Genomic DNA, 21,184 nt, shown 5'->3' with positions numbered 1-21,184 from the left:
GCGACCTTCAAGCCAGCCTACTAACAAACGGACTAACCCACGAGAATCCGCCGCGATACTGACAGATGGAACGACATGCACTAAAAGGAATTCTGTACGGGCTCTAAGGAGACACGGCATATATTAGGACATGTCTTCGTAGATTAGTGATAGTTGCTCTTTCGACTTAACCACTGTGTTGATAAATTGTGTGATAGAAAGTATTAGCTGCCATAATATATATAATATATGGTCTTCACCTATTAGAACTATACTAATTGTGGGAAAAGTACGAATAAGATGAGTCTATTGAGAAGTAGGTCATGGAAAAGGGCCCAGGGGTAGGGCAACAACGCGGCTCAGCCCTATTCGGTGGGGACTATAGTACGGAAACTAGTAGTATCTACGGCCAATGATGGGTGTTAATTTAAAGGTGTGGCTTAATAGACTCCGATGTTCAGCGCTTACGGGGTATATATAGCATAGTAAAATAGAAAAGGAAAAAACCCTATGGTGGAGATCACTGTACGGAGACCTCGGGAGGTTAAACAATATTAGTCCTGTTAATATTTTCACTATAATAGACAGCTAAATAACCCGTTCTGAACGGGTCTCTTTGTGATATGGAATAAAAGTAGCTGGTTTTAGTATGGTGATGATATAGTCGAGTGTTACATGGATTTCTGTTGACGACCGGTTTAGCATATAGAAAGCAATTTATTGAGCTGGTAAATAAATATTTAGCCTCTGATCATAGCAACATTGTAGTGACATTCTTTGTTATGCTACATGATTTTAGTTTCGGCACTTTCCCCGTTAATTATATGTCTGCAATGGTCTGCTGCGTAGGACAAATTCATATATCCCCTCATACATTTCTTTAACTTTCTGTTATTGTACTACTCAGAATCAGAGAGAATTAACTTTTTGATCAGTTCTGAATTAGTAAGTAGATTAGTATTTACAGTGATATTGTAACGGCGGGTATACTATATAGGTGACTCTAGGACATTCTGGATCGTTGATCCAGAATTATTATGATCTTTTGGTCTTGTGGAATATAGGGCCCCGACTATATCTCTTAAAGATATTTATAAAATTCTTAGATAGAATATATTACTTATCTATATATATAACAGTAACTATACTACAGATAACTATTGCTGGACCATGTATGATACTTCTGTTTTTTTCTTCTTTGAATGTTATCTTCGCTTTAACTGGACAAGTATCTATATCCTAGTGTTGCGCCCAAGATCCCAGCCACCATAATATCCAGATTATAGATGTTAGGGCTGATGGCTCTCTGCTGTTCCCCGTACGTGGCGTTTATCACAACGCATGTACCCATGTCAAAGCTTACATGTCGTGGAATTACTTTCTTTGTTGGTCAGCTGTTCGTAAACTTTATCCGAAGCCTTTCTTTGCTTCGCAAGGCTTTGATTGAGTACTAGATCTGCGACTAAGTACATAACGGTTACTATCAGCCTTCGGAAGGTGATGGGGATGGGGTCATGCTCATCCCAGGCAAGTACAGTTCTTATGTCCGCTATCTAAATTCGAGTCAGTCTAGTGCATACTTGTAGTACTTACTGTGGGACTCGCGAAGGGAGCAGAGACCTCAGAGGAGAAAGGGGGAAGAAAGAGAAAGAGGGTCGTGTACTCTCCGAGGCCCCTCTAAGTGGTGTGTATACTACACGAATGCAGAGCCCCCTCGGTATTATACCTGCGATGTTCCGACATAGCCTAGTAAATAAATATCTTCTATTTCAAAGTGCTATCCAGCCTTTCTTATTATCAGCTGCTTCGCCCAACGGGTCGGAGCGGCTCTGGCCCTCATGCTCAACTGGGCAGAGTCACTTGGTCTTCGCCACGGCCTGATTCATCACGAATATTCCAGGCAGCCCGACCTCCATGGTGAGCGTACAGTTGCCCCCACTAGCTTGCAAAAACTGTGTCCGGTTGTTATACAGTCTTATCTTGATATTGTTGAAACTTCTTGTCTATAAATAGATCATGGTATCCTTAGTAATTAGCATCAAGTAATATTATTAGGATACACCAAAATACTTAATTATATATAGATTTATGGGTGTACAAAAATAAAAAGAGTACAAACAACCAGATATTGTTTTTGCAGCTTAGCATATAAAGAGTATCTTCTCAATAATCGGGTTAATCTTACTATTGTAGTACTCTATGATCGTATAAGAAGAAAAGGGGGCGAGTTACGGTCAACAACCCGTCTTGGCTATGAAAGATCAGGGACTATGGGATGGTTTTCTGGTGTATTATCCTTGTTGGCCGAAAGCCATTCTCTAGCACCCCAGTCTCAGAGACCATATACGGGGCACCATACAGGACTACCTACATAGAGATATCAACAGTATATATACTGTATCACGAATATACTATATCTGCATCCAACTCTAGAGTAATCAGGACGAAAGTGAAGTTGCTGCACCAGTCTCTGTGTTTTCCACAGCAATCTTTACAGAGTTCTTTACTGTATCCCAGGTACCATTCAGCCGAGCTCTCGACACGGTGTCTAATGGTGCCAAGATAGTTATCCTGTTTATCGCAAAGTCAGCTATATAAATTCGAATATTTATAGGAAAAGGGGAAAAGCAATAAAAGAAAAAGTCAAGGATTTGTCACAGTGAAGTAAAAATCCAGATGGGAGAGGAATAATATGTACTGGATGACCTCAGGAGGTGTTGTGGGAGGAGATATAGTAAGCTGCCCTGGGGCCTATTGTCGGCGGAAATATATATTTTGTGGTACTTGTGAATATGTATTTGAGAATTTAGTAGTAATTATTGTTAGTTCAAGGCTCTATTATCTTATATGATTTCGGGTTTTTATATACGCTGCGAGCTTGGCCTGCGCTTCGTGAGCACAAGGCTGACTGTCAAAATCCTCGTAGCCGGGATTTTGGCCAGGCATCTTGATTATCTTTGTATTGTAAGTATATAGTTTCATAGATTGAATTGAGAAATAAGATATTTCTTATATAGAAAGATATGGCAGTTGAAATAATGATTTTGATCTGTACCAGATATAGTAAGGAAATAATTTTAACAGTAATATATTGCTTCTGTAGCTTCGATAAATGCCCGACACTAGTACACAATTGGAAGGAGGAGAGGGGATCACTGTACGATTAATGGTAGCGAGGATACGAGGGATCAGTGTAATAACCTAGTCTGATGATCTTCCAGCCTGAGAACTCATCACTCCTTCTGCCCTAGGGTCGGTTCAAGGCCGTTTTGAGTGTAACTCGGCAAATGACTCGATGCTCTGGCTTTCAATAGTGAATACTAGTAAATTCAGTTAATATGATATCGGTGATTTGTATAGAGTATCTCACGCTTTGTAGTGGGGATAAGGCTGGATAAATTCAGCTACCATACGATATTCTCGAATATAGGACTTTTTTACTCTCAGAGTGGCCAGCTGAGCTTGGAGATCACGGCTGAGAGTCACAAAAATACAACCTTTGGACGATCGAACCGTGGATTCTGTCTATAGTAGTCCTCGCCCCCTATTTTTAATGCGTACATGCCTGTTCATCCCGAAACTCATATTGTATAAATTCAGCATCTCCCCATCTACCATTTCCGACGCTCTCTATCCTTACGCCTATCCCATATTTCCTAATTCTTACTTCCACTGACATCAGACGCTGCATAGAAGATATGAAGGTAAAGAATAAATCCTTTGTAATGGCGAGAAGTTCTGCTAATAGACTGTGCAGTTTATCTACATTCTTGCTCTCATTGCTCCCGCCGTCTTGGCTGCACCGCAGGCGACGGAGAACAAGCAGTCTTCTCCAGCAACAGGTATGGCCTGCCAAATACTAATTACAGTTGTTACCCTTTCCTTGGCGTCTTATATTGGCTAACTAAATGTCGATAATAGTGCTCTGATCTGCCAGCACAGTGTCTTGACATCGCTAAGGGTGTCCACCAAACCGACAGCAAGGCGAAGCCCAATCTTGTGAAGGATCTAAAGAACCTGCCGGCTTGTAACCCATTTTTTCAGAAATGTACCCGAAAGATCGATGCATATGTTTCAGGCGAACCCGTTAGTATGTAGTCCCGATTCAATACGTCGCTCTCACTAGCAACTAGCTAACCCCGGTCTACTCCAGATGAGTCCAATCTGAATGGGGCGAACGCAGCGGACAAAAATGCCGTTGTATGTCTCCTGCAAATTCTGCCTGATCATTTCAAGTACATGGCCCACCCCTCTCTCGCCAAGACCCCACTGCCTTCGGCCCAAAGCTGTCCATTGCGGGAGCTGCACCGGGTATCACACATGGCACTGGCTGCTGGTAACAAACAGTAAAAGAACGGCTATTAGAAAGCAGGCAGCAGGCTTGAAAATGAGCGGTGATGTTTCACGGAAGTTTAAACAGGAGAGATGTGTTGCTTCCAAGTTATTGCCCTGTCCTCCACTCTCATTAACCTCAAGCAGTAATGATATGCACTGTTTGGATATCTCATACCCAGGCTACACCTACTAGTAATAAGTCGTAGCTCGATAGGGATATATAAGAAGATTTGTTATACCCGGATCTGTCAAGTAGAGCCCAACTTGCAGAAAAGATTATAGCTAACATAGCCTATCTTACATAAAGCACTGCTTGGGTGGTCTGATATTCAACCAATGATAAGATTATAGTCCTTCAATCTGAGTCCTATATAGGTAAAAGTTATCTCTAAGAAATCCTGTAGTAAAGGTCTACCCGAAACCTAGAAACATCACTTGGGCAAGTACCATTATTAAATTAAGTCAACAGGAGATAAGCAGTTAAACAAGATTTTAGAGAAAAGAGTAGAAGTAGATAATTTTATACTTTATCTTCGGTGTCTAAAAGTCGAGACCGGTCCAGGAGCAACCAGATTATTCTATATAGTATCTGTACTTTTATATTTATTGTGTTAACCGTGTTACAATAAAGAGAGAAACTATATCTATATTAGACTCAATTTTACAATACGAACTTTCTCCGCACCATCCCCAGCCACCACCCTTACCATGAACCCCGACGAGATTCTCGCCTTCGAGCACAAAACCTGGGATGCCCTCTGCATCTCGGGGTGGACTCTCCTCCCCCTACTTTCGGATGATTGTGTCATGGTCTTTCCGGGCGGGATGAAGCTATCCAAAGAATCTCACCCGACTCTCAACTCCATCTTGACGAGCGAGGAGTTCGCCCCGTGGAGCTCGTATAATATACTCGAGAGCGAGGTGCGGATCCTCGACGGGAGTGCGCAATCTGCGCTGATCTGCTATAAGGTTGCAGCCCGGCGAGTGACCGACCGTGACTCTCAGAGCTTTGATGCGCTGTGTTCCAGTGTCTGGCGGAAGATAGGCTCTGAGCAGTGGGAGATGGTGTTCCATCAACAGACTCCGTTGTAAGTGACCCGTGTGGACTAACTATTATCAGTGGAAAGTTTTACTAAGGGCGTCGGGTGTAGTTAGATTTTTTTAGTTTTTTCCCAGTCAGTATGGAATGACTGTCTGGCGTGCAGGTAGCCATTTGTCAGCTATCTTTATTATTGCCTATTCTGCACGTTTGTCAGGGCACCCTTTGGCGGAGATACAGCTCAGAGATGACTCCATGAAGGAAGCATCCAAAAAATACCGTTATAGATGAACAATAAGGCGATGGTAGGGTCATGATGTGTGGGCTAGGTATGGTGGAGGGCGTCTCAGTCGCCCTGGAAGGCGTGGAAGAGTTGCACGGGCTGAGAAGTCCTTACCATGTTGATCAGAATGTACACGCGAAAGACGGGTACTAATCAATTATGACTCTACCTAGATTAATCACCAGTAGATTGCTATCATTCGGTAAGGTGGCCCTTGGCAACTGGGACATTTGATTGGACCCGAGACATCGTTCGGGGGGCCCCGAAGAGATCCTCGGTGCCAAGCCGCGATAGCCCTCAGTAGTTGGAAGTTCTAGATTTAGTATTCTGGTGAATGGAGCGACACCCTCTGGATAGTCTTCCACTGACTATCTTTCAGCTCCTCCCAGTCCGTTGTGCTGAAAATCCTGTTGGTGAAACTCTGTGGATTTCGCATTCACCTACCCATAGACTCGGCCTACACAGATAGACATCTGTTGAGTCTAACCTCCCGAGTACGACCATGGCTTCAGAGAAGTCATTGACTAGTGATGTTGAGGAGAACAGATTGCAGCCATCCACTCTGTCTATACCCTGGCGACAACGATTTCGCTCTCATCTTGTGATCGTCTCACTCTTTCTTTGCCTGTTTCTGGCTGCACTCGACACCACTATAGTTGCACCCGCATTGCCAGTCATAGCCAGCCATCTCCATGCGACGACATCGGAATATACTTGGGTTGGCAGCGCCTATACTCTCGCTAGTACTTCCACAACTCCCCTCTGGGCCAAGATCTCAGACATCTGGGGCCGCAGGATAATTTTAATGATTGCCAATGTTGTTTTTCTATGCGGGAGCGTTGTCTGTGCGCTTAGTAGAACCCCTCTCATGCTGATCGGAGGACGAGTGTTACAAGGAGTGGGCAGTGGGGGAATTATTGTGATGGTGACCATCATAGTTGCTGATCTGTTTCCCATTCGCGAAAGGGCGAAATATTATGCACTGACGGGGGTTGTCTGGGCTATCTCCAGTGGTGTCGGTCCGATATTGGGGGGAGTATTCACACAAACAATTGGCTGGCGTTGGTGCTGTGAGTTGCTTGACCAAACCCCGTGAGATGTGACTTTTGCTAACGTATTACTGCATTGCAACCGCAGTTTATATTAACCTGCCGTTCGATGGCCTCTCGCTAGTTATTCTGTTTTTCTTTCTGCACCTTGAGCCAGTGACCACATCTGTTGCCACCCTCCGCTCATTTGACTGGACTGGCTCCGTTTTGGTGGTTGGAGGCACAGTCTGCTTCCTGTATGGACTCGAATCAGGGAGCGGCAACGAACATAGCTGGGACTCGGCCTTTACTCTAGGTCTAATCATTGGAGGAATTTTGATTCTGGTCATATGGGGATATTATGAGTGGGCTGTCGCCAAGTGCCCTATCATTCCCCTCCGCAGTCTGGTCAGTCGGTCAACGGTCCCTTGCCTTCTGACAGCCTTTTGTCACAGTTTCACTTTCATCTCCTATAGCTACTTCAACCCACTCTACTTTCAGACCATTCTTGGCGTCAGTCCCATTCAGTCCGGCCTATACTTATTTGCCCTGGTGCTACCCTTGTCCGCCATGACGCTCGCCAGCGGATTTTTCGTGCAACGCACAGGCAAATTCCGCCCCGTGATCTGGATCGGATGCTTTATCATGGCGACAGGAACAGGATTGTTTATCGACTTTGGCCCCCGCCTGGTGTTATGGAAAATTGTGGTCTACCAGTTCATTGCCGGGATTGGCTCTGGACCACTATTCCAGGCCCCGATGATCGCCTTTCAAAATTCATTGAAGCCGGAGAACGTGGCTGCCGGCAATGCGGCTTTAGCATTTCTGAAGAATCTAGCAACGTCTCTATCGCTAGTGATCGGGGGTGTGGTGGCGCAAAGTGGATTAGGAGACCTTCGTTTATCGGACTCGGACTCAATTGCAGCGGCAGGAAATGATGACGGAAAAGGAGGAACAGTCGACCGCGCTGCGTTTGTGGCCGGGTTGAGTAATATGTGGATATTTTATACGGCTATTTGTGGTATCATGACTATTGCCTCTCTTACCATTAAGAAGCGCAGGTTGGGTGACGAGCATGACAATGATGAGAGGTAGTTCGAAATGTAAATTACATTGCCGGATTGTTTGTACGCGGATAGATGGTTGAGCAGACATCAATTATAAATAAAAAAGGCCCAGGCTCATACAGAGCCTGTGTTATTTCAAGGTGTATCTATCTACCCTTGAATATTCCACGTATCATGGAGAAATCATAATGAGCCATTGTTAGCAATGCAGTCCAATCTAATATTATCACCAACAAGGCGCTTCAGGCCAGGAGGTAGGGCTAAGTCTATCAATATAGAGTGTTGACAGTTGACTAAGCGATTCCTAGTACTTCAGCCGTTTTATACATTGAGCCATTCATTTCTCGGTATCGGGAATTGGAGGATCGATAATTAATGGGATAAATACTAGTGAGAGATTCTTTTTTAAATTTGTCATGTCCTATCTATTGGGTAATATCCGGGCAAGGATAAGTAGACCGCCCGGTTAGCTTAGTTGGAAGAGCGTGAGACTTTTAGATTATCTATATTGAGTCTGCCATCTCAAGGTCGCGGGTTCGAGCCCCGCATTGGGCGTTTTCTTTTTTTTTCGGATCAGAATGAAGCCTATGAAGCAAGTGCTGGGCTCTAGATAACTCTTTTCTCATTCCTATCTATCTACCCAAGGAGGCCGCTGGCTGTTATTGTAGCTAATATTCGTGGCTCACTAGTAGTATCTTATTTTGCTAGCCTTATAGGTAAAGAGGCTATAACTATAACTAGTCATGATTTGAGTCTAGAATGATCGCATCGACGAGGCATAACTGTTAGTATAATTATTCTATATTACCGAGCGTGTCGCCCCTTACATGGGGTGAGATAGGTGACTTTGCTATAATTTCAACTCAAGTAATTAAATCTCTTTGTCCGTTGACAGAATCTATTTCTGATATAGTCTAGATATGTACACAGAAAAAATGTCCGGAATATACGCATCATCAATATCCTACATGGATACAGCTCCATTTAACTTGGCCTCTTTTACCCTCCTCTCTTCCCTCTCACTGAAGCGATCCCCAAAAAGGTCCATATGAGGTCTCATCAGGATCGTGTACTTGACAAACTCCTCCATACAGTCCACTAATCGGTCCCGGTTACTACTGGGCATAAGCCTCTGGTCTCCCGGTTGACCTTCATCTGGAAACTGGGTATATGCCTTTGGGATCGACGACTGATTTGGGATAGTAAACATGCGCATCCAACGACCGAGAATGCGCAAGGAGTTGACCGCGTTAAATGATTGCGATCCGCCGCAAACTTGGGCAATAGCTAGTGTTCGGCCCTGTGTTGGGCGAATACTTCCGGTGCTAAGGGGGATCCAATCTATCTGGTTTTTGAAGACTGCGGTCTAAGGACGGAACAAGAGTTAATAGGTGAAAATAATACTTGATGGGATGAAATAGACTTGGAAAGGGAATACTGACAAGGTTACCGTGCTGTTCAGGCGACACCCAAACATGTCCGTCGCTCCACTGGCTGAGACCACGGAGCTCCTGTACCTTGGGGTGACCGTGGTCGACGTCGTTCTTGACTGGGAGTCCCTCCGGGTCGAAAACGCGGACATCGCAACCAAGTCGGAAGAGGATGCGACATGCTTCCAGTGCCACAAGCCGTGAATATGATCTTTTGCGTAGACTCCCGTATAGTACTAGGACCTTGAGTCGTTGGTTTGTATTCTTTAGGTCATTCTGGGCCATTTTCAAGGCGGTCGTCAGTTCCAGGTCGCTGACCCAGTCCTCTTCTGTTGTATTGCTCAGAATGAACGGGCGATACTTTTGTCGAATGGCAGAATCATCTTCACTCTCTAATAAAGCCAGAGATTGAGGTATATGAACTGGTAAATGCTCTTGATGAGGGATATTCTCAAATGTATCCGTCGTTCTTAACCGTTCAACAACAGGCTGCGCCATTGTTGTATATCTGATGCGTGATAGTCGAGGTTGCCGGGAGCAAGTCGTCAAACCGGTCTTGAATGCTAACCCTATACTGAAAACAGATCGCATTGAAAAGCGTATGGTACATATGATGGGAAAATGAAACAAAATAACTTGGGTTATAAAAGAAAGAAAAAAGGGTATATGGCCAATGCCAAGAACTTTCAAGGGCATGTCACTGCTCAAACATGATTGGTTGGTGGTGAGCAAGACGAGAAATGCACGGACTGCTGTAGTGCTCGATAACTTGTATTGCCCTAGGTAGACGAAATGATTCTCTAATACCTCTATTCTTCATGTTTCTACCATACATCTCTCGGATTATTGGATCTCTATTATAATGTATTCCAAGGACTTAGTATCTTAGACGTGGAATCTGAACGACTTGTGCTTTTTTAGGCACTCAAAATTCACCGAATGTCTGAAAAAAGGACAAGCACATCAAGCTAAAATAGGAACTGTGGAGTTTCATGTATTATTTAGCTTCATTCAAGCCAGTCAATCAGAGTCCGAAGACCATTCCTCGTCTCGTTCCCACAGTGGGGCATCTTCATCATCAGGGTTGCCCACATCCTCAGCATGCGGTATGCACTCCGTAATTCCCTGAATCTCTGTCAGGCTGGATAGTCCACTATTTTTCCATGCTACCAGCGAATCAATCTGAGCGTCATGTATCTCGTCCTGACCTTTCCGATACCCCCGAATGAGCAGATACTCTAAATTCGGCGGCAAGCAATCAGCCAGTCTGCAGCGCTCTCTCTTTGCCAGGTTGACACCCTGAGCGTAATACATCAGGGTGTGAATACCGAGACTCAATCGTCTCAACGCGCGGAACTCCCGCAGTGATCCGCTCTGCCCCCATAACGATTCCGGTGGCGTCCCTGTCCAAACATGCTCTGCATCACTTCGACCACCCCATTGCTCAAAAATCTCATCCAATTCTTCATATTCCACAACCTCATTGTTGAATTCACCAATATGGCACTCCGCATCCACATCCAATATTTCCAGTGTCTCTCTGTGTGGCAAGATCGTGAAGAAAAATGTCTTGGGATTGAATATCGAGTAACTTCCGTCTAATACGTCCCTGCCCCCAATAGAGTACTGAAACTCTCTCAGAACCTTGGACGAGCATATGACATTGGTGAGGTAAAATACACCCAGCGACGAATGATGGATGGCGAATCGACTAATGTTAGATGATCCAGGCCCCAGCCTTGGCGCCCCGTTCTCATCCTCTTGTAAAATATCTGTTCTAACCATCTCTATAGATGGCAAACGATGAATAAGATGCATAGCTCCCATAAAGTCCATAGACAAGTAAAAACGCCCATCATCAAGGTTGTCGTTGTTAATCACGTAGACATTTCGCAAATTCTGCAGGAATGGCATATTGTTTGGGTTCGAATTAACCTGACGAAGCAATCTCTCCAGTGGGAATTTGACTGATTCGTAATCGTGGCTTTGTTCAGGCCAGTAAAAGCCAGTGTAGTTGTAGAACGGTGGTGGCATTGCTAATGACTCCAAATCCGGCGAAACTGAGATAAGCAGCGCAGTCAAGGCTTGTGCAATGTAGACCCCGCGGCTTTTAGTAGGACTATATGGAATGTCAGCATGTTATGCGACGACAGCTCAATTATAGGGTGGCGTCTTACAAGTATCGGGGCCATGGCCTTTCCTCGCCGGCTTTTGTTTGCATAACCATATTGAGAATGCGATTTGTCTCTGAGCCAGTGAATCCTACTCTACAGATTGCGGCGCGAAGCAGCTGTATTTCCTTGTCCTCTAGGTCTCGTAGCGAACTCGTTCGCTCTGTGTAGTCATCGAAACACGGGGGACCTTTGCTGCATTCAATATGACGCACGTACCGGCCTAAGCTGGGCCGTTTGAGAATTTTCATGAGCATCGCAAATGCTTTATCCAAGCTCTTGTCGTTGTTATCAATGTGCACTCGCCGGTATTTCTTGCGCATGGACATGTCGCAAAGGGTGTGCAGTGAGCGGCATTGTATGGAGAGTGCGCCAACATCGCGATGAGAATGCACGAGTAACAGGATTCGATGATGAATCTCGACGGGCAGATCAGTTAATAGAACCATTGTTATTGATACCAGGTAAGGATCGTCGGACCGTGATGGAAGGACGAAAAGAGCAGTCTACTTATTCTCTAAAGTGGGTCTTTTCTTTAGTGGTTGGTTTAACGTATTCTATAGGCAGCGCGATGTTGCCTGCTTGCCTTGAGTGTGGGGGTAGGGTTGGTCGGATCACGGCACTTATCTTATCGGGGAGAACTAGTTAGCTATGTACTCTGTAGTATGTACTATATTTCGCCTATGTCATTCCTCTACGACTTATGATAGATGGCTCTATTTGTACTACACGATAAGTAGGAAAATGGATGTGCTTGTACTATGCAAGATTTTTTCTTAGATAGAAGATTCAGCGGTAACGTGGTAACCTTGTTTGAAATAGGGTGTCAGTAGTGCGATATATATTCTCCAAAGCATGTAACCTTACTGGTTGAATTAATTTTTGGTAGTATTCTCAAAATAAAGAATTAATTCAAGGATTAGAATACCTGGTCGTTTAGGTTTGAACTAGTTTCTAGTGGAATATCTATGATCAATATGTTTCAAGTGGATGATCATAGCTAAGATTTATTTTCAAAATGGGGTATATACACCTAGGGTATGAGGACAAGCTACTGTATCACAGGGTCTATCGACATGGAACCTGCATATCTACATTTCTTAATGCCGATAAAGCCGTTTCTATGTGTTTAAATTATCCAAATGTCCGAATAAATCGCCGCAATCGGCGACCCACACAGTCGACTTTTGCATCTCGCCCGGGCCATGACGCTGCCGTTGCCGTTCGTGGCGTGCTATTGCTTCATCCAATCCACTTGCGGGCCGCCACGCCTAGCCCAATACTGCCGATATGCCGATATTGATGGCGGTGTCTCAAAGACCAATTTATTTTATTTACGGTAATTCTCTTGACCGGTGAAGTTCCCATACAGCCCCCCCTCCCCCCAATAATGCGCGCGTTTTTCGATACTATCACAAACACGAGCGCTGGCCAGGATAAGTTCTTAAAAGTTGTTCAAAATGTGATTCGGCTTTTCTTGTCCCTGTCACGGTCAGGGAGATACAAATGTAGACTTCGATGGCTCGACAAATCATTTTTTATGCGGCTTCGTGCCGAGATTGGAATCGCGGTCAAGCTCACTCGCATCTGTTCTGTGCCAGGGCATTTACAGCAAATGGGAGATGCGATCTGTTGTAAAAGCGAGCCAGCTCTTCTCCGGATTTTGAGAGTTGCTAAGGCACTTGGATATACAACTTTCGCAATAGGAGATCTTGTTAGCTACGTGAGTTGAGAGATTGCTCTCTTCCTCTTATACAAATTGAACCGCCCATCCATCTTCGTCTAGACATAAAACTGAACAGAGACATGGCCTTTAGCTCTCCACCATTGCTTTCACGATCCCATTGAAGTGGAAACCCAAGATAACACGGGCATCCGTTCATGCTCTTCTCCTTGCTACCATCTGTCAATTCTTGATGGTTTCTATTTCTTTGACAAAGAATATCAAGATTACATACCAACGCACTAGCCGAGGTCCTAAATTACACGGCATTCCTCGATTAAATATAGCCAAACAACAGGAAGTACGAACTGGTAAGTCATCTCTGACGTTTTTCCTCCATGTAACCTCTTTCAATGTCACACACATTCACTAACGGTGTTCGTGCGCTGAATACAGTCCTTCCTTTTCTAAGCGCAACGTGTGACATGGTGTCTGCGATCGCCGGTGCCGGCTACAAAGAGGTCAACGATGCAACGCTGGGAATCCTCGGGTCCTTGAGCGGCGGATCCGGATTGACGTTGATGGTTGCTAAATAAGAACATGCGGATTACCTCGACGTCGTCGAAGATTGTCGTGGCAATTCGTCTACATTACATGACGTAACGAAACTCTTGATTTATCGCTCTAATTGCAATCAAATTTATGTGGCCTGTTGGCTTTTAGTTCTACTAACCGAGACGTCTCTTAATGATACATACCTATACCAATGTCCTAGAATATTTCTGTTGCCGGAGATGAATCGGTTTCGTACACATTAAATTCGGTTTGCCGAGGCTTTTGATTATTTATCAATCTTATCAGTCTGGGCCTCGGCAAACCAAGGGTAGAACGGTGGAGTTTAGCTTCGTGTAGTGGCGAATTCCCCACTACTTTCTGTTATGGTTTTACGTATGTAAAAGGTTAAGTGGCCATATTTTTGACAGAACTTTATCAGCCCCAAGTCTGTACGTGGTGGGGTAGATCTGATGCTTGCCGCTATCCTTCGCCCTAATTGAACCACTAGAGTCATGACAAGTGAACTGGCTGCACAGCATGGATCTTACATTTGTCTCATTCAATCACACTCTTCATACCGGCTTCTGGATATGCTAGTGTTTCCATTGTCGCGGCAAATCATTGTTAGCGCTGGCTCTTGGTTGCTTGGTACTTATCACTTGTCTATAGCCCTTTAAGATGGCCTGAGAAACAAGCATAGAGACTTAACCTTAACTGGAGTTTCAAGAACACTAAGAAGTACAGTAAAATCTAGAATCATGGTAGTTTTACCATCCAGTTTACCGATAGATAATCCAACAGCCACATTAGCTATGGGTATGTTCAAATTCAATATTTCTTCTTGTCGATTCGACCCAGATAAAAGCTTTCTGTACCCGCAGCTATCCTAGTTCCACGAGAAATGTTGGATTTACATGTAACTCATTGACAGAATGTCAATGCTCGCGGAATCATTTTCTATATTTCAACGCTGCACATTCCCAATTCGGACACGTATATGCAAGTTACGTCTGCTACGTCACATGAATGAACGGTGGGGCTTAGATTAAGACTCGCTTCGTAGATTAGGAGCTTATTCGTTAAAAAGGCCATCTTCAATCTTGTCTGTCTCAACCTCAGCTTGTTCACTTAACCTGTTTTAACCGCGATGCTTTGTGATATCTGCACATGCATGTTTGTCAACTATGACGTTAATGAGAGAAAAGCTGGGCCAGGGGCTGAGGGCCTTCATCATGAGGATTATTCCAGTTTAAGTGAAGCTGCATCGAATAATTGCTCCATTTGTGGACCATTATTACACTGCTGTCGTAGGGTGTCTGGTTCTACGGACAAATGCGTCTCGGAACCCTGGACATATACGCTTTGGGACAAAGCAGATAATGGAGGTTTGTCAATAACAGTCCATACATTTCAACAAGGAAAACCCTTTACAAGTAAGCAGGGATTTAAGGTATTTCGAAACCCATTTGGAGAAGTGGTGGGATCAATTACGAAAAGAGATAAGGACGACGCATTTCAACACGGCTGGCGAGCAGCGCACGCGTGGATGAAACAATGCTTGACCGGACATCGAAACTGCCGGAGTAACCAGCATCCCTCTTCATATCCAACACGGTTATTGAAGCTTGGTCGTTCCAGCGCTCGACTCGTGATACCAGCCCAGAAACCAATTTCCGGCCCCTATGTGGCGTTGAGCTATTGTTGGGGGAACGTTGAGGTTAAATGGGCATTGACTACATCAAACTTAGCCAGGAGGCTTAAGAAAGGCACGTCATACACGGATCTTCCTGTTGCGTTCCGTGAGAGTATTGCCTTCATCCAGAGACTATCGATTCGCTACTTGTGGGTTGATTCTCTCTGTAAAATCCAAAGTGGAGATCAGGGTAAATATTAGAGATTAGAATGCCGTTAGATGCAGCATGCGTATGCAAACTGCATCGTCAACATATCTGTGGCCAACTCTGAGAGCCCAACGAAGAGCTACTTGGAACAGGACACAAATGAGGTATTTTTCCCTTTCGTGGTCACCATCCCAGAGATTTATGTTGGGCTACGGCCCAGTCGTTCGCCAATGAACCCAAGATACTGGGAGGATAAGATCAAGGGGAATGGACCGATGTTACACGATTATGATAATACGCCAGGATTCCTAGTTATAGAAGAGAGCTTTTTTGATCGGAATCTAGTCAGTTTGCCTATTAACGAGCGTGCTTGGATTTCAGACAATACCATGCAAATGCGAAACCATAGACATCTGTCCTGACTCTTAACATATTCTCAGTAACCACTTTGAGAAATGAATAGGGAGCCCACCAAACCAACATGAACAGGGTAAACCCGCTTCCCCACTCCCCTCCCCTCGCGATACGTCCCCGATCATCACCCGAATATACACATCCATATATGTACTGGTTACATCATGCTGTGGATTATATAGTAATTCACTCTCTTATCAATTTTCTCTGGTTCCTGAGTTGGGTCCCGCCCTCTCTACCCCCACCACATGTCTTCAAGGCAGAGCCCTGGCTGTCCACATAAGCCAAGTCATCTTCCCTTCCATGAGACTTAGTACTGCATCCTCTAATAGTCACTTATATAATACTGGACAGTCGACTTAACCAGTATTATCAATCTCTCTCCTTACCATACAATATGGCCACCGAAACGCTCATCACCATCAACAATCTTGGAAACGTTGCATGCTTTAACGTTAACCCCATCAGTTCAGCCACTACGAAGATACCATTAGATGATGTTGGGAAAAACCTATCGACGTATGCCTTCATCTTTTAAGATCCCAATGACCCAAAGAAAATGTTTGAGAATACCATGCCTGAAAATGTGGAGATCCGCAATGGGATGCGCAAACTACGTCTCAAGACCCTACGTCCCATTTCGTCAAGACAGTTGACTCCGGAAGAAAAACACGGCTCTATTAAAGGACCGAACATGTCTATACTCGAAAGCAGTTGGAGAACTACCTGCAAGGCTATTCCGAAGAAGCACGCGATTGGGGAAATTATTTTCGATATGTCTTGCGGCCAGGAAATCGAACTATTACATATACGAACGTTGCTGCAGCACATCAGCACTACTATGAGTCTCAAGGCGAGAGGGACTATTCATTATCAAGTTCAGGGTTGTGATAGTAAGAGGATAGAATGGTTGAAAAAGTGTCTTGGCGGAGTTTGATCTGGCTACAACGGTTTGTTTTGGGGCGTTATCTTTCTATCATACCTTTAACTTGAGGCTGCATTGAAGCTTTATGAATGGTCTACCAGAAATATAACAATGAACAACTCCTAGTTTCATCAGGCCGTACTCAGCTCGCGGCACTTCTTGAATTCCATAATCAATGATACGCAGAGCAAAACTGACTCTTCAAACTTATGATAGTATCATAGTCCTGTATACTAGTTATAGTTGTATCTAAAAAAGTCGAAATGATCAATGATATCCTTAGCTGTTCATCGGTTGATAGATATATCCGGCTCATTGCTGTGCTGGCTTCCTGGTGTCAAGAAGATCTGGGGGTTTCAGTCTATAAAGGTAGTTTCAAAACAGGTTTCAAGCAAATTATAAAGGAATGTCATCCTGGTTTACTTGACCTAAAGTTTCGAAGATCTGCAATGAATGCCCCACCCGGTGTAATGAGGCTGAGTTTGGCCCCAAGGCATCATTCTGGACTCCGCCGCCAATATTTATTCTTGTTCACCCGCCATTATTGTGGTTATGATAACATTTTAGTCTGGCTGTGAACGTATATAAATCAACCTTTTTTATTTCTACCCGTCATGGCTTTCAGCATTCCAACCGAGGCCACCATCCACAAGACTTTTCCGCGCGATGGCTTGGCTGTGACCGCGTGCGAGATGGGATCCAAGTACTTCGTGATCGCAAAGGAAGCTGCTCTCTACATATTCGACTTCGCTGATAACTCCCTAACTACACTACAAGAGAAGGGTAATATCACTTGGTCTCTCGCCTTACGCGAGGATAAGAACCTCTTAGTAACGGGTGGAACGGAGGGGGAGCTCCGGATATGGAATATACACACAAAGTGACTAGCTTCATGATGGCTTTCACAGATAAAGATTGCTAACATTGTCTAGATCAGTCATTCGCTCACTGAAGGGCCATACTGCAACTGTCCGCAGCCTCCAGTTGGCAGATGATACCACGCTTATCTCTGGTAGTCGCGATTCGACCATCTGTATTTGGGACTTGAACTCTGATTCAACTGATCCAAAGTTGATTCTAAAAGGGCACACAGAAACTGTGCGGCGCCTCAAAGCACACGGTGGGCTGCTCGTTTCAGGGGGGTATGACGGGGAAGCGCGGGTTTGGGATATTCACACCGGGCAATGTCTCCATGTGCTCAAAGGCCATACAGGGCCTTTGTATGATTTATGTTTTGACGGGTCTCGGATCGTCACAGGCAGTTTGGATTCAACTATCCGGGTTTGGGATCCGCGCTCAGGGTTTGCTCCCCTGCTATCTATTTGCTCCACGATAGTCGACTAACCACGCATCCAGAGCTTGTTTAGGAGCTCTTTCCGGCCACAGTCGAGTTGTCACCCGGCTATTCTTACGAGAGGATACTCTGATCTCTGCGGATAGTGTAGGATTGGTGAAAGTGTGGTCTTTAGATAAAGCGTCGGGTCGGACTTTATCTGAAGAGAAAGGCGGAAGTGTGATTTCGTTGGTGGCAGATGACGAAAATATCCTCGTTGGCAACACCAATGGCTCGGTATATTTAGTCAATCATGAATCTGGAGCGACTAAGACCCTTGTGACCGGAGCAGATGCTGTCTGGAATGTGGGATTCACACCATCTAATCGTCCGTTGGCGGTTCACCTTAAGGGGGGAGATACTCAGTTGGACATCTTCTGAATGCTGTAGTGACACTTTGGTTTATAGATAATGACAGAGTGTTATCCGTCTAGCTATTTGAGACCTTAGTCAAATCGGTCTTCTACAAGGATAAATTCAATTGCAGTCGCCGTAATTAGTAGTAGAAGGACATTGGCCGGCCTCATCGCAAGCTAGGCTTCCACTCTGTATATGAAACGGGTCTATGTTTAACATGATATATAGCTTGAGGTGCTTTGGCTGGTAAGGTGGAAAATCTAAATTGTTTGCAGGAGGGAGTAGCTTCTGGCAGGTCAAGTCTCCACACTATTGATGTATGTACAAGTTTACCGAGTTAATTTCCAGAAGTAGTAGTTTTTACATCGAATAGTCAGTCATTGTGTTTAATATTCATTAAATATTTTTCTAATCTCGGAATTATGGGATTTTTACTGCGTTGATTAGAAAGACGTTGGAAGAAATGTGAAAATCTATTAGTTCAGACGGTTCATTCCCAGGGCTAAATACAAATGAGGATTAAAGCTATACTCGCTCAACCGCAACTATAAGCCCGGGCAGAAGTTCAACTTCCCATTGCATTTCTCCATACAAGGTGAGCGTGACGGCTGCTTCCCCTTTATTCGCAGACAGCGAGATAGTGCGCCTTCCTTCGTGCAATCCTGCGGGAACCTCATAATGCCAATTTCGAGGCGCCAACCCCGTCGAGCCCTCCGAGGTGTAGATCGCATCGTATACTGTCGCTAGATCGGAAACCTGTGCCTCCGGAACAGACACAGAGACCGAAGATATTCCTAACACCCTACTGGGATGCTGGGTCAGCTCGAGCTGCTCCTGGTAGGGCACCCGCAAGGGCCGAGGCGTTCTGTCGAGGCACCAAAACGGCAAATGCCCTGGGATGATTGCGTTGCCTTGGGCGTCTCTCGCAGCACTGATGGCCCATTCCAAGGTGACTCCGTCCTCCCTCTTTCGACCTCCGGGAATCGGATCTTGATAGGAAAAACCAGCTCTCGAGTCGAGAACTCGCTGCTGGACAGCAGCGAAGTCGCTCTCGCTCGGCAATGTGAGGGCCCAGTCGATGATGGTGTTTTCTTTTAGATTTCCCCAGCGATGCTTTCGGCGCTGCTCGGGATCGGCATCCTTGGCGAAGGCGATGAATTCGATATAGACTCCGTCCGGGAGGAGAATCAATTTATTCGAGGTCAATCCATCGGCATGGGTCCCGCCTGGCGCTATAACGAAGTAAGGTTGGAGGCGGTCGGATAGAGTGAGGAGATCGTCATGAGGGATGAGAATGACGATGTGATCGAGATTTGGACAAGACATTGTTGACAACGAAAAATCAGATATACGGGCAATTGGGAATATGAAGGTACTTGGATGTTGGAGAAACAAAGGAAAAGAATGAGGGGAGGGTATTTATTTCTATGTTATATTGAATTTACCATTCCCCGCAGCTATTATGTGATCGTATCGCTTTCCCCCTCTTAGTCTAGAACGCGTCTCCAACAACCCCGCAATACCTACAGTGTTCTCTAAGCTTGGCACTATTTCCATATGTTCAACGCTATTTCTCTCAAGACCTCCCGAACCATGCTCCCATATTACCTGTTCCGCTTTTTAATGCGGGTATCCAGACGAAGCTTACATGTTGTGAGCCAGGTGTCCTCTATCTGGCTCAACATGAGTGAAAGACTGTCATCCGAAGACTCTATGGATTGGTAAAAGAGATAGGAGATCTAATCTTTGGGGAAGTAAGAGATAAGATACATGGGAAAGTCAACATATACAATGCGCAGCTTTATCTTTAGAAGTGCCAAGACTGGTAACGTAGAAGCACAAGCTGTGTAAATAGAGGAACATACTGTTGACCAAGATTTATCTTTAGTTCATTTGTCTATTTACTAAAGTTAGCTGCACTGGAGCTCCAAGCTTGGCGTATGCAGGAGTATTTGGTTCTGTCTCTACTAACACATTAGGGCACAGTCACATGGGCAATTGAGATGGAGAAGCGGTTCACCGATGAATTTGGGCCGAATGTGTCTCACATCATCAAGCGATGAACATGTATAGGTACTAGCAATATTAATAGTAAATATAACGATTACAATCTCCTAGACAGTGAAAAGAATGCTATATCTAGCCTCAAGAACCTAACCGCCCAAGGAACCAGCTCCCCAGACCCTGAACTTAATGAACATCCCTTCCCCATAAAGGATTGGTCTGTACCCCACTATATCCGCTGTTCACACGCATCTGCCTCTTGTATGTGTGCTTTGAGGTTCGGTTTCTGGTTAAGAAGTCCGTATACCATAGCTAATGCATTAGTATTCGAAAATACTTGGTAAAACACAAAATGCAATATACTGACAAGGGTCAACTGTCGACATCCCAGAACGGCGCCAGTTTCGGTAGATATCAATCGTGATCAAAAGTCAAAAGTGCGGAAACAAGTCCTGGGTGATATGCTTAAAGGCCTGTGGGTGAGCCAAAGACAGGTCTAGCTAGGGCTATGCAGATGGTGGCCGTGATGACCACGGATTGTAGTCAGAGCAGCAGGATGTTGTATCAGGTGCAAGACAGGACACCTTGGGTCGGATTTGTATTTCCATTCTTTGTTTCAAGGCTTGCCCATGTGCGAACCACCGCACCTGGACTTCCTGCATTTTGCCAAAAGGACAAAGTTGTGGTGGAGATCTCCCACGCTTTGTATAGGCTAAAAGTACAGTAAGCCCTTGGCCATGATCCGATCGCTTTATGCCTG

At 44.8% G+C, this 21,184-nt stretch overlaps 6 protein-coding genes and 1 non-coding gene across 7 annotated transcripts; 4 read left to right on the top strand and 3 right to left on the bottom strand.

Annotated features, from left to right (window-relative positions):
* Nucleotides 1-3,677: 3,677 nt before the first annotated feature.
* On the top strand, nt 3,678-4,329 carry BDV38DRAFT_284087 (uncharacterized protein; the record flags this gene model as incomplete). The annotated part of the gene is made up of 4 exons (XM_032060186.1): nt 3,678-3,683; nt 3,737-3,821; nt 3,917-4,069; nt 4,133-4,329. The coding sequence occupies 4 exons, from the start codon at nt 3,678-3,680 to the stop codon at nt 4,327-4,329; spliced, it is 441 nt and encodes a 146-aa protein (XP_031912404.1).
* Nucleotides 4,330-5,022: 693 nt separating this feature from the next.
* Nucleotides 5,023-7,759, top strand: BDV38DRAFT_272163 (MDR family MFS transporter; the record flags this gene model as incomplete). The annotated part of the gene is made up of 3 exons (XM_032057440.1): nt 5,023-5,188; nt 6,149-6,706; nt 6,774-7,759. 3 exons carry the CDS (start codon nt 5,023-5,025, stop codon nt 7,757-7,759), a joined length of 1,710 nt encoding a protein of 569 aa, XP_031912403.1.
* Nucleotides 7,760-8,191: 432 nt separating this feature from the next.
* Nucleotides 8,192-8,286, top strand: BDV38DRAFT_t159. Its single transcript has one exon. It is a non-coding gene; the product is annotated as a tRNA-Lys (tRNA).
* Nucleotides 8,287-8,695: 409 nt separating this feature from the next.
* BDV38DRAFT_293978 (flavo protein-like protein) lies at nt 8,696-9,703 on the bottom strand (the record flags this gene model as incomplete). Its single annotated transcript, XM_032062394.1, has 2 exons — nt 9,174-9,703; nt 8,696-9,097 (listed from the first exon to the last, which is right to left on the bottom strand). Exons 1-2 carry the CDS (start codon nt 9,657-9,659, stop codon nt 8,696-8,698), a joined length of 888 nt encoding a protein of 295 aa, XP_031912402.1. The 5' UTR covers nt 9,660-9,703.
* A 478-nt stretch (nt 9,704-10,181) lies between these two features.
* Nucleotides 10,182-11,781, bottom strand: BDV38DRAFT_272161 (uncharacterized protein; the record flags this gene model as incomplete). The annotated part of the gene is made up of 2 exons (XM_032057439.1): nt 10,182-11,280; nt 11,552-11,781. 2 exons carry the CDS (start codon nt 11,779-11,781, stop codon nt 10,182-10,184), a joined length of 1,329 nt encoding a protein of 442 aa, XP_031912401.1.
* Nucleotides 11,782-17,332: 5,551 nt separating this feature from the next.
* Nucleotides 17,333-18,444, top strand: BDV38DRAFT_293973 (WD40 repeat domain-containing protein; the record flags this gene model as incomplete). The annotated part of the gene is made up of 3 exons (XM_032062393.1): nt 17,333-17,610; nt 17,663-18,031; nt 18,087-18,444. Exons 1-3 carry the CDS (start codon nt 17,345-17,347, stop codon nt 18,442-18,444), a joined length of 993 nt encoding a protein of 330 aa, XP_031912400.1. The 5' UTR covers nt 17,333-17,344.
* Nucleotides 18,445-18,945: 501 nt separating this feature from the next.
* BDV38DRAFT_293970 (VOC family protein) lies at nt 18,946-19,779 on the bottom strand (the record flags this gene model as incomplete). Its single annotated transcript, XM_032062392.1, has 1 exon — nt 18,946-19,779. The coding sequence occupies exon 1, from the start codon at nt 19,744-19,746 to the stop codon at nt 18,946-18,948; it is 801 nt and encodes a 266-aa protein (XP_031912399.1). The 5' UTR covers nt 19,747-19,779.
* Between the last annotated feature and the right edge of the window lie 1,405 nt (nt 19,780-21,184).

This window comes from Aspergillus pseudotamarii (genome assembly GCF_009193445.1).
Source record: "Aspergillus pseudotamarii strain CBS 117625 unplaced genomic scaffold BDV38scaffold_35, whole genome shotgun sequence".
In the NCBI taxonomy this organism is placed as follows: Eukaryota; Fungi; Ascomycota; class Eurotiomycetes; order Eurotiales; family Aspergillaceae; genus Aspergillus; species Aspergillus pseudotamarii.
The sequence above is the reverse complement of the archived record's forward strand: the minus strand, read 5'-3'. Positions and strand labels throughout refer to the sequence as shown.